Raw genomic sequence first — 12,038 nt, 5'->3', positions numbered from 1 at the left:
ATGTTTTGGTGACTTTCCTACCAAAATGTTGTCTAGCAGGGGCAAAACTTGGACTCAAGATGAAGTGAGCGGCCTCCTGAATATTTTGGCTGAACGAAACATTTTCTCAGAAACTAGAGAAGGTGCACAAGAACACTGAGGTATTCAAAATATTTTGCGATAAAATGAGGGAGAATGGATTGCAGACAGCTCCTGAGCAGCCTTGTGTCTAAGTTAAAAAAACTGTGTCAACATTACATCAATATACTGCAGTATGTAAGTATTTGGAGGGTTTGTTGCCTTTTTACCCGCTGACTCTATGACCAATGATTGAACGTAGGGCTGGGCAAATAAACAATAATGATAATTATCGCAATATAATTTTATTCTCAATCAAAATAAAACAAATGTTCAATAAATGTTTGTGATTCAAATAAATCAAATAAATTAACACTTAATTTTTCTATTAAGATATTTATTTTTAGGAAAAGGTAGTGAAATAAGATTTTACTTAATTTAACTTGTTGAAAAAAGCCACAATTCACTTCTGGTTTCTTTAACTTTCACTTTGGAGCAAAAGTCAGATTTCATATTTATCGTGATAATTATCGATATCGAATGATTATCGTGATAACATTTTTCTAGTCCCAATATAACGACATTTCCACCACATGGCTTTTGTTTACCATTTCTGGACCGTTTGATTTTTGCCTTTAATGCAAGTAGGATGAGTTTTTACCATACTAGCATTGGTTTGATTCAGGAACTGGAATGAACCCGTCCAAAGGAAAACTACTGTAATCACAGCATCCAATGTCAGCGTTACTCATTTCCCATGTGTGCCATGTGTTCCCAACAGTTGACCTGATTTATTGTACATCTTGTGTCATGGAAATAAGGAAGACGCCCTGCACTAATACACAGCACATATTTGTTTTCGCAGGTCTTTGCTGAAACCAAGCACATTGTTCCAAATAACGAATATACTTTTAGCCAACTGGCTCAGTGCTTTTGTGAAGATAGTTTGAGTAATAAGCCAGTAGGGCACGACAACATTCACTACAAAAGGAATGCAGAGTGGGCTTAGACTGTACACATGAGAGAGCAAGAATGCGGGAGAGAGAGAATGAGGAAAAAAAGGTAGCAAAAAGAGACAGAGGGAGAGAGAAAGACATTCAATAAACATTTCAATGAGTGTCCCTCTGAGGTAAGGTTTATTTTTGGGCTGGCAAGCAACAGTGAGGAAGCAGGGGGGGGGGGCGGATCATGTCCCTAGCTGTATGTGGGGAACAACTCCTGGCACAAACCCATTAGAAGGAAGTCCCAGCACTACTTTCTCTCCTGCAGCCAGGGCACATTCAACATATGACGCAGACGCGAAGGCAGCGCAAACAACATTATAAGATCTTACCAATGACTCTTTGGACTTTGGCAAGGCATAGTGGAGTGCTGACAGCTCTCTCCCCACCCCTGCACAACCCACCTTAACCAGGCTTAGCACTCTAATTACACACTTTTAAAAGAGAGAAAGAAAATAAGCCCTACTCATATTAAAAGTATTTAAAATTTGACAGCCTTTGCTGCTTGTTCTGCTCTACATTTCCTGTCATGCACCAGTATTACTCTAATAGAAAAGAAATGTTTCTAAAAATAATCTTGATAATCAGGGAAATGTATAGCCCCACAGCTGCAATTAGCTCTGCTGCAAAAGGAATGAATTCCATCTTATGTAAAAGACAACATTTCCAGCTCAGCCTGAATCTGCTGGAGAAACTATATGCTGATAGTTCACTTTGCAGTGATAAACAACATGTCTCCCCTTCCTTATGACCCAAAACCAATCGCAACCATACCTGAGGAAAAGTTTGTAGTGCATTTTATGCAATACATTTCAGCCAAACACACAAAGTATGGTTGACCAAAGCTGACACAAGAAGTGCATCATGGTGAAAGTTTCTGTTCAGAATAGCAAGCTCAGATATAGATCAGTGAATCCCTCAAATTTGGTGAGCCTGCCAGATTTCATGTTCCCGGATCAATACAACCCAGTTATAAATAAAATTCACACCCATACAAATGTAATAAAGGGTCAACAGCCCTGATTACAGAAAAGCACAAAACACAGTTTGTTTTGGATTTCTCTGACAAGAAATCCCTGTGTGTGCGTGGGTGGAAAGCAGCAGAGGTGCAACTATGTGTATTTAAGAGCAATAGCAACTGATATCTCAGAGAGTCCAAGCTGCTAGGAGCAGTGAGGTGGCATGGAGCCGCTGTGGGGTCCATCTCACCACTCCAGTGATAATCCTCATCTTCAACCAAGAAGGCATTTTACACTCATTTCCCTGCTCCGCCTGAGGCAGCCATGCATGGGAAATTGAGCAGGCCTGCTAAGGGGGTGTCCGGGGAGAGACCAGAGGGTGTGTGGAAAGAAAGGGAGCACAGTGTGAGTATATGCTTCCTCGCGTACAAAAGCAGCAAACACAGCCTTGACATTTCTTCAGCAAGTCTAAATTAGAATGCCTCAGAAACCTTCTGCCCAGATCATCATGATAAATTATAAGGAATCTTTGAAACAAGCTAGATTGGAATTATAAAGAAATAAGGCATGTAGAAGAGTGTCTGCAATGCCCAGTATTAACACCACTGTAATCCCCTGATGTGCTTCTGTTAAGCGTTAATTTAAGTGAAAAAGATCAGATATTCCCTGATTAATCATTATGAATCATTTCACTAATGGTATGGTAGTGCCTACCTACAGTTGTGGTGTTACTCTCTTGTTAAAGACCTCAACTGTGTGGTAAAAGCCACCCCCGAGGACATCTCTTAAGGTGACACAAACCTCAAAAGCACTACAGCAGCGTACCTGTCCTTGTTGAGGAAGGTCATGACAGGCACGGGGTTGAGCATCTCCCTGCCCATTGTCCAGCTTGGTCGGTAGATGCATTCTTCTGGTATTTTGACGGGCGGGAGACACTGGCTGGGTAACGTCTTCAGAGGAGCAAACATGGAGCAGCCAACGAACGCCTGGCACAGCTCTGGCTTGTACACGAATGAATAGTCCTACAAGATGGACGGAAAATAAGGTATAGTAAGGTGGGGGAAATCTTTACAGATGCTTGCAGAGAAAATCTACTTTTGTTTCCCATCATCTAGGCAGGTAAGCGCACAGAGGAACCTGCAGAACAGCAATCTTAGACATGTGAGTATCATGTCTAAAACAGGATAAACAAACCATATATACTAAAGATAAATATAGATTCCTGGCTGAGACTTTGCTACGTCATATTCCCATAAACACAACATCTGTTGCAGCTTAATCTCAAAGTATAAAACCCAAAGTATACTAGTTTTACATGACATATATATATATATATAAAGCCTGTATTAGCAGTTCATGTTTGCATGTCACTGGATTACTTTGATAGTGAGGAAAAGTTTGAAAAAGGTTATGATTATGCAAGTTCTGGAGTTATAAGGATCTTTTTTTCCCCTATGAATTCTCAGATTTATGGACATCAAAGATAATGATATCCTCAGTAGAGTAAGTCACACTGCATATAAAAATGCAGATTTACTGAGTCTAGACCCACCTTGATCTCAGATGGCTTGGGGCTGCAGAAGCTCTCCTCCACCTCAATCTTGAAGTGACCTCCTAGAGATGAGAGGCCATCCAGCGTGGTCATGCCCGAGTTGGGATCCATGCTGCCGTACTCCTTGCTGCACATGTTCATGGGTGAGTAGCCCATGATGTGCTGCTCTAGGGAGGGAGGCGTGGGAAACATCTGGTGCAGGTCTGCTGAACCTGGCAGGACAGAAGAACAAGGGGCCATCACATTATGACAGGCTTAGGTTATAATGTGTTTGAAGCGGAGAAAGTGCACAAGATATGTCAAAAAGTCTGGTTCAACACAGCTGCCCTTATCACACAGCTTACATTGCTAAACATGCTGATAATGAGATAGACATAATTATGTTTTGTTTCCAATATCTTAAAGGAATAAGTAAGCGATTGTAATCCAGCCACTTTTTATTTCCTCACGGTTCGCTAGCTCCATGTTTTGTGTGTGCTCTGCTGTTGTGTTGTAAACACCGGTACATTCAAAAATACTGGATTCATTGCTGGACTCTAGGCACTGTCCAGAAAGAGAGATGTCTGAGAAACAGCGAAGAGGAAAACGTATGAAGGGTACAAATTGTGAAATAAGTTATTTGACCAGGCAATGGCGAAGACCCATCGGTGAGGCGTTTCACTGCAGGAAAAACCTCCGAGATTTCAAAGGAATTAAAAACCAACACGACGGAGATTGCTGCGTTTCTGCTCGACTGGTGACTAAAGTTAGCTTTGTTGTTTCACACAAATTTAGGTCAGTACAGTCTTGTCCGTTTGTGATAGCTCATTCCAACTGGTTAGCTTTGTTAGTTGTACCGCAGCAGTAGTTTGACAGTTTGCAAACCCACAACCAAGCTAAGAGTATTTGTCTGTAAAACATTTGTAAAGGGTTTTATGGCCACGAAGACCTAAAAATACAAGTTTTGCTGGGACAGTGGGATAATTTTGATTGATTCATAATACGAAATGCTACATTAGGTAGCCTTATACTACAAAGATGTTACATTTGCTTGTTTTTTTTATACCTTTGGATGCTGTGTTTGTGGGCTTGCTTATCATTTGTTTGATGATGTTTATTGATGTTACTAGGGGTAATCCTACCCTAGACTTTGCTTCGAAAAGTTTTTTTCTTCAATACATAATTTAATTTTGACAGGCTTGTTGTCACACTTTCTATAGTACTGCAAAAAAATACGCCACCCTATTGAGGCTAACTTGCCCTCAGCCAGCAGACTGGATTCCGCCATATTTCAGCAGAGACATGGGCAATGTGCATCCATGAATTTGGGGGTGGAGCTTCTAAGGGAGCACTGAAGGGAGGAGCGTATATGTTTGGCAGTTGGGTTCAAATATCAGCAATCCGCAGAATCGCTTGCTGTCCCTTTAAATGCCCTACAAACAGCACTTACAGACACAAACCATATCTTAAGACAACAATTATGTGAATCACGTGGATGACTATGTGAAATGCATGTTAACTGTTAGGAATCTGCTGTTTGTTAGTACAGCTTCTGTCAAGATGGTTGCCGTATGTTTTCTTGTTCTACAACCAAATATGACAAGCAGCTGTCTTTCTACACAGCTAGCATGTAAACACAAAACAGATGAATACTTAGTAGACATGCTTTAAGTCTAACAGGTATCTCACCCACAACTGATGGAACATCTACATAGTTTGTTACCTTGGCATGTTCGTTAAAATGTTTCTTTATACATTAGTGAGAATATTTACAGGATCCGGCAGAGCTGTTTATGCAAAGTTGAAAGGTGGGTAAACGCAGGAGCCCTAGAATGACACGTTTCCAGCTAAATATATGTACATGTCTATCTAAAGAGCCAGAGACTGTGTGGGGATTATCCAAGGCCTCAAACTCTCAAACCATTTTAGTAATTGCAAAATGCTTCCAGGAGGCAAACTCATGGTAATGGGCAGAGTGTAGCACTGTACCGTTTATGTTCATAAAACTAAAGCAAAATGGTTGATCTGAGACCAATTTGCTTCACAGTAAAATATAGTGTCCTTAAATTCTCTTTAGCTCTACATTAGTGTCCCTGAGCTCAAACCTAAGAATAAATAACTAAATTATAAAACTAAAAGAAAATAGTCTGGTATAGTTGAGTTCAAGTCAACAAATCATATAATTTTAAGGCAAGAATCTGGTATTCACAGTATAGTAACAAAGGAGACAACAAGACAGCATCTACTCTAAGATCTTTGCACTGAAGTTAATTACAGCCATATTCTCCACCACTAGGTGGCAAAGCCAAGGGTGAGCATCAATGATGCTTGATGGTAAACATCTTCATTTTATTTAGTGGTTTAAAAGGATATGATGCCATTTGACTTAGCTGAAATTGTGAGCAAGGGGAAATACTACATTTAAAACTGGGGCTTCTGGCAAAATCTCAGCAGACCATTCTCAGTTTTCAAGGGGCTGACGGGGATGACGAATCTGATTCTCGATTAACACTTGAGGTAAATCCATCCTTTTAGGTAGGAGACACGGCACATCAATGCTCAGGGATAGAGAAAGAGACATCAGTGGAGACGGATGTAGAGATACATACTAATGCAGGATACAGCGTCCAAAGTGGATGGCTTCGGTTCCTTGCTGCCAAATTTCTCGTCCGTTCCATTCACCGGTCGTCTGGAACCAGGCTGTAGAGAAAAAAAATAAGTATTTTAGCTCCTGACCATTTTGGTAACTCAAAGTGTCTGTTAATAACACCACTCGAAATTCATTCCGTTGTATTTCTCACTCCTGTGGGGCCTGCAAGTCAGTATCACACATGACATCTTCGTAGACTAACTGCAGCGGGCTGTGAGACTTGTCAGCTGATGACGGACAGAGTGAATGCTCTGACACATTATACACACACACAGTGCCAGACCACGCTCTGAGTAATGAGATGTTCACTGCAGTGTGAGCCACGGTCTCTACTAACCGCCAGATCATCCTCGTCTGAGTTGAAGAGGTTGTCCAGGTCGTTGATGGACACCACCAGGTCTGTCTCGTGGATCAGGCTGGTGGAAGCCATTCGATTGTGAGCAGCCGCCCGCTGAGCATCTGCACAAACAAACATTGCTTACTGTTAATCCTAAAGTATTTGGATTTTGAATTATTTTTGTTTGATTGTTTATCCTAACTGACTACCCAGATTGGCTTCAATTTAACTCTCTATTCAATCAATTCAGGATTTTCTTGTACATTCAGTTGTTGAAATGACAAATCTATTACATGAGATTTAAATAATTGAGAATGAATGTTCCTTATTTAGCAAATTAATGTAGTTTCTATTGACATATGGGATTGTAGGATGTAAGACTGAACTGAAAGTTTTCATTCAATGCACTAAATCACCAGATCTGAATGCCAAGATACAATGTGCACCCTTTAGCCTCACTGTCTAGGTCTTCTGTGGGTGGCAGTGTGACTACATGTGTTTGTGTGACAGCAGCCGAGTCACAGAAAATAAATGATTTAATCAAATAATGAGCCTCTTACCATCTGATGGTCCTGCTCCTCCATCTTCACCCTGTGAGGGAAAACAAAAGATGAGAAGTTTAGAAGGAGGGATGAAAAAAACCCACACATAACTATGCAACCAGAGAGATCCTCCAATCAGTAAACATTTGATTAAACAATGCTCAGACTGTGCAGTCCAGACAGCGAAATTGTTTACAATAATATATGACACCAATCCCATGTTGATGAAGCTTTTTCTTGTACTTAATGAGGGCCAGTGGCTGAGCGGAGTCTGTTTCATTACTGTGTTGTCATGTGGATGGGTGAAATCCCTTTGAGTCCATAACAACAAACAAATAACACGTGCCATCAAGCAGCCAGATTCAACTTACACAAAGGGGTTCCCATTCTCTAATCGGGGGGGGGGGGGTAATAATAATTTAAAAAAAACAATACTTGTAATAATAAAAGCGAAAATTGGACAGAAACAGAACGGAGGAAAGGGATTGCTTTGCTCTGCTGTAGCAAATGAGATTTGCAGTGTGGATCAGAGCAAAATCATGATCCAAGGAATGGCCTCTTAGGCTCCCACCCAGACATCAATATGTGGGAGGGCTGGCCTATGTGTGTTTGTGTGTGCGCTCTTATGATGAGTTGTGTGTACACTGTGTGCTGAGCAGTTCTAGCTGGGGAACAGGAATGTTATGTCCTAGCCATTGATTTCATTACGCTCCAGGGCTTTTCTCTGAGTAAGGCAAGCTTTAATCTGTCTCCCTTAAAGGACCAATCCACAGCAGTGCACAACATCCGTTCCAGGGACACAATCTAAAGGTGGTAATGAATGATACCTTAACCTGTTATCAATAACTGACCTTGGGTGGGAAATTTGGTCTGTGTGGAATCTTTACATATTACAAAAGGGGTCTTCGACTCCAGGGCTGCCTGCTTGAAAGCATTCCTCATTTCTCTGAGGCTTTTCTACACATGTATCTTCTACTTCATCTCACAAAGGTGAAGCACGTCTGTGGAATGGTACGGTCATCAGATGACAGTCATAGCACGTGCCACATGGCCTCCAGCGGAGTCGATAACTCTCTCTGATCATGGAGATGCTCATCTACGGTTCTAGGTCTCTCGCACTCTGTAGTGAGCAGGGCTGGAAATCGGCACCCGCCACTTGTGGGTGATGTATGTAGTTGTGGAACTTGCTCAAGGTAACAGCCACGGTGGCGCGTAAATAAAAGTAACATGACCAAATCCAGCATCTGCTGGTTGTGGCGTTTCACTGCAGGGGGTGCGGTGCCGCTAGAGTGCACCTGAAGGACACTTTTTTTCCTCCAAGTGAGGAAATAGAATAGTAGCAGTTCGCATAATCCGGTTGAAATTCAAATCCTTTTTTTTTAAAGATCCAATCATGACTAAAGCGTATATCATGCAAGAGAGCATCAAGCATCGAGTAACATGGAAAAAACATTGCATATTAGTTGAGCATGACCCCCCTGCACGCACTGCAACCTTTCCTCAGGATGGATGTATCGAATGCGGCTTCATTAGCTTGGCACACATTAAGTAAAGCAGTGGTTCTCAAACTTTGTCACATGTCACTGATCGAATTTTTTCTTTCAGTTGTTTTATAACAGAAAGCGCATGAAAGCCATGACCCAAGTAGTCATACATTCTGTCACTGTGTTACTTATGGACTTAATTATAAAGTAAATAAATGATTCCCCTTCTTGCTGGGGATCCCCTGGAACCCCCTTAAGGAGCCACTTTGAGAGCCACTTAAGAAAATGAAATCATTTAAAACACAAACTACTTGTGTTCAATCGCCTATCTGATGCTTAATGCTATGCTAATTACAACCTACTACTACCCTGGTATCGCCTAATACTACTTAATGCCATGTTTGGATGACTGTGTCTGTAATATTCTGAACATAATGAAACTAAGTCAGTCCAACATTTGATCATGTGGTCAGTTATACTTGACGACGTATGTAAACTTGCCACCATAGTGGTTACATAACATTCGAAACAAGCCACAACTTAACCGTGCATGCATGCGTCATAAGTGTGCTCCTGTACTTAAACAAATAGCACTACATCTACTCTGTGTGTGTAAAAAAGAAAATGTCAGTCTGAATATTTTGCTTAGGAAATAAAAGCGCCTATTGCATGGATATTGTTGATCTTGTTTTATTCTTTTTCACATGCAGTTACACACAGCAGGTTAAAACAAGAAAGTGGCATAACCAACACTGATAGTGAGCCACCAATTAGTGGTTTAACAGTCTGATGAGCACTGAATGAATAAGAAGATGTAACAGCTTGTTGAGCTCTTCAAAAAAAAAAAGGTTAGGAAAATTACTGGAATCATAAACTTTTATCTTGTTACACTAAATTCATCCATCAAAAGGAAATTCTTTTGGTGCTGCATGTTTATATTCCACATCATCGAGGTAGGAGGTCAAGTATGTTGTAGACACTAAGAATGACGAAGAAAAAAATGGCCCCAACACTTTTTTATATTATCCATAAAAAACAGGGAGGAGCAGACACACAAGGGGTGGACACACACACACACACATAAAGCACACAGTGGAAGGGCTCCATTGCACTGACAGCTCTTCTGGGACGCTCCACTCTACTGAGAGCTGCCTTCACCCTTACATCCCAGCACAGACCGGAGGGACAGAGGAGAAGGAAAATATCTGAGTGCGCCTTTTAAGCTTAATGGTTCAGTGAGCCAGGTTTGTTGCTGCGGTTAGAGTCCAGGCTCTGTGAAGCCTGATGCAAACACGCAGCCAAGGAATGAACACGCACACACACACACACACACACACACACACACACACACACACACAGAGACACATCGAATCTCCCTTTCAATGCTGGGGGCAATCCCCAGCTAACAGGTGCCCCTTGTCTAGAGCCGCAACTAACTACCCCAGAGGCAGAGAAATATGGTGGGACGGAGGGAGAGGGCTGATCAAATAGGAAAAACATAACAACTTGAAGGAAACTGGACAGGCTAACATTTTGGAATTCCTCCAGGCTCAACTAATAATTGGGATTCAGGGATAGCTTCCTGCTTAGTTAGACTTGGGCAGTGAAAGCGGGTGCGCCGTTATTTTCAGTGCTGTATTGCTGAGGATGCTGATGGCCTATTTTCTACCTCGCCTGCTCCCTGATCTTAAAAATCAGCCCTCTTGTCCCCTTTTTAAGGAAGGCGTGGATGAAGTGGTTACTCTCCATGCTGCCTTTTAGGAAGGCTTCACACTGCTAAAGGTTTTTTTTTTTGCATTAAATCCAATGGGTTGTGGCTGCAAACTGGATAGAAAGCAGCCAACTTGGAAAAGGCACACTGCGTGGCTTGTTTCTAGGCACAGTGGAGCTCAATGTGGAGTGTTTTTCAGATCAATCAAAGAAATGGTAGGGTGTCAAGTTAAATACAAAAGTTCAGGTTTCTGACAAGAGCTCCCAGCATTACAAGTGGTAGCAGAGCTGTTTAAATATCCCACCAAGACGCTTAATAATCTACACTTAATTGGGGTACTTGTGATTTCAGGTCTAAAGCTTTTATCATAAATTATTATTGAGTTTCAGTCCCTAAAATTCAGACCAGCCATTATGAGTGGATGTTCTGAATACCATGTTGCATTTTGGTCAAAACAAAAAAAAAAAAGAAGAAAGACCTAAAGTGTATGGGTGCATTAAAACCACTAAAATATCTGGGTATGTTCAAAAAACAGCGTCACATAGCAGAATAAAGAGTTGGAGTGGAGCAGGTGTATGTTGTGTGAGAAGAGGGGTGTACAAAGGTAATGTTTGCTAAAACAGAAAGGTACTTCAGTTTGTTGTTACGGGCGCATTTGCGATAGTTATCAATAATGGACATGGAGGGCAAAATATAATAGTTGTACTATGGCCTTACATTTTACCTGGGCTCTATAGGATGCTCTTGTCCAGAACAACAACAAGCAAGGAAGGTACAATACTGAATGGTGTAGCCGGCTGATGCTCAGGTTTAGAAACACTCCTAACTCCTCGGCTCGCCTTACCTTATGTTTCTTGCCTGGCTCACGCTCCCCGCCTGCCTTATCCTTCTTGTTGGAGAATGTGAACTTGACGTCTCCTTCCTCAAAGGCGTAGGGGTCCACCTCTGGTTCGTGATCTCCATCGGTTATAGCAGCAGACAGGTACTGGTTCCTCCTGGCTCGATACATTTGAACGCGTTCTTCAGACACCTTCAGTGGCCATTTAGATGTGGACATCACCCTGGGAGGATGGAAAACCTGAGGTGTGAGGACTCTGGAGTCACCAACACAGAGCTTTCACAGGCAACAGAGCGATATTTCAATTACAGACCATTAAAAAGAGAAGTCTGGTCAGTTACAAAAATAACAGTTGTTGGCCTGATGCTGCCTGATATCATGTCATAGCTGCCACCATGTTTATCTGCAGAAACAGAAATGGCAGCGAGTGCAAACCATTCTGACAGCTGTCATGCAGCAGAACTGGATGCATCATGTTTGTTGTCAGACAATTACATTCTAGCAGATTTATGGGAACATGGTGACTGCTCATACACTTGCAGACAGACACATTTATCACTTGTTACTGTGACATGGCTCATCAAAATCTTTGATGCGGCTTTGATTGTGGCCTACTTGTTCCTTACATGCAACAGAACAGAGAGGGAGGGGAAAAAAGAAAACTACTGGCTGATTGGGCAGGAGAGGAGGGACTGACCCAACTTATGTTATCCTTCCCCCCTTCACCATCTCCTATATTCTATACTGTCCTCTCGCCACGCCTGTGCAGCTCTGATGTGAACATGGCCACTCATCATTGAGGTCACCAAGGTATGGATTTTTTCCGAGGTGTACATAATGATATGTACAAGATTACCGATTTGCTCATCTGATCAACATCATGGATGTGAGGTGATGGTGTGCAGTGGCCTGGGCCCGAGATTAGTCG

The 12,038-nt window shown here is 41.8% G+C and overlaps 1 protein-coding gene across 1 annotated transcript in view; it reads right to left on the bottom strand.

Annotated features, from left to right (window-relative positions):
• The window catches only part of med13a (mediator complex subunit 13a), a 74,707-nt gene that overhangs the window by 13,702 nt on the left and 48,967 nt on the right, over window positions 1-12,038 (bottom strand). Inside the window, 6 exon segments of the mRNA XM_038707727.1 lie at window positions 2,843-3,039; window positions 3,570-3,781; window positions 6,158-6,248; window positions 6,536-6,657; window positions 7,096-7,126; window positions 11,117-11,333. Of these exon segments, the coding sequence (XP_038563655.1) occupies window positions 2,843-3,039; window positions 3,570-3,781; window positions 6,158-6,248; window positions 6,536-6,657; window positions 7,096-7,126; window positions 11,117-11,333 (870 nt within the window).

This window comes from Micropterus salmoides, unplaced genomic scaffold (assembly GCF_014851395.1).
Source record: "Micropterus salmoides isolate LMB-PRFRI ecotype aquatic unplaced genomic scaffold, ASM1485139v1 Ms_hic_scaffold_9, whole genome shotgun sequence".
Classification (NCBI taxonomy): Eukaryota; Metazoa; Chordata; class Actinopteri; order Centrarchiformes; family Centrarchidae; genus Micropterus; species Micropterus salmoides.
Note: the sequence above shows the minus strand (reverse complement) of the source record. Positions and strands in the feature narration are given on the sequence as shown.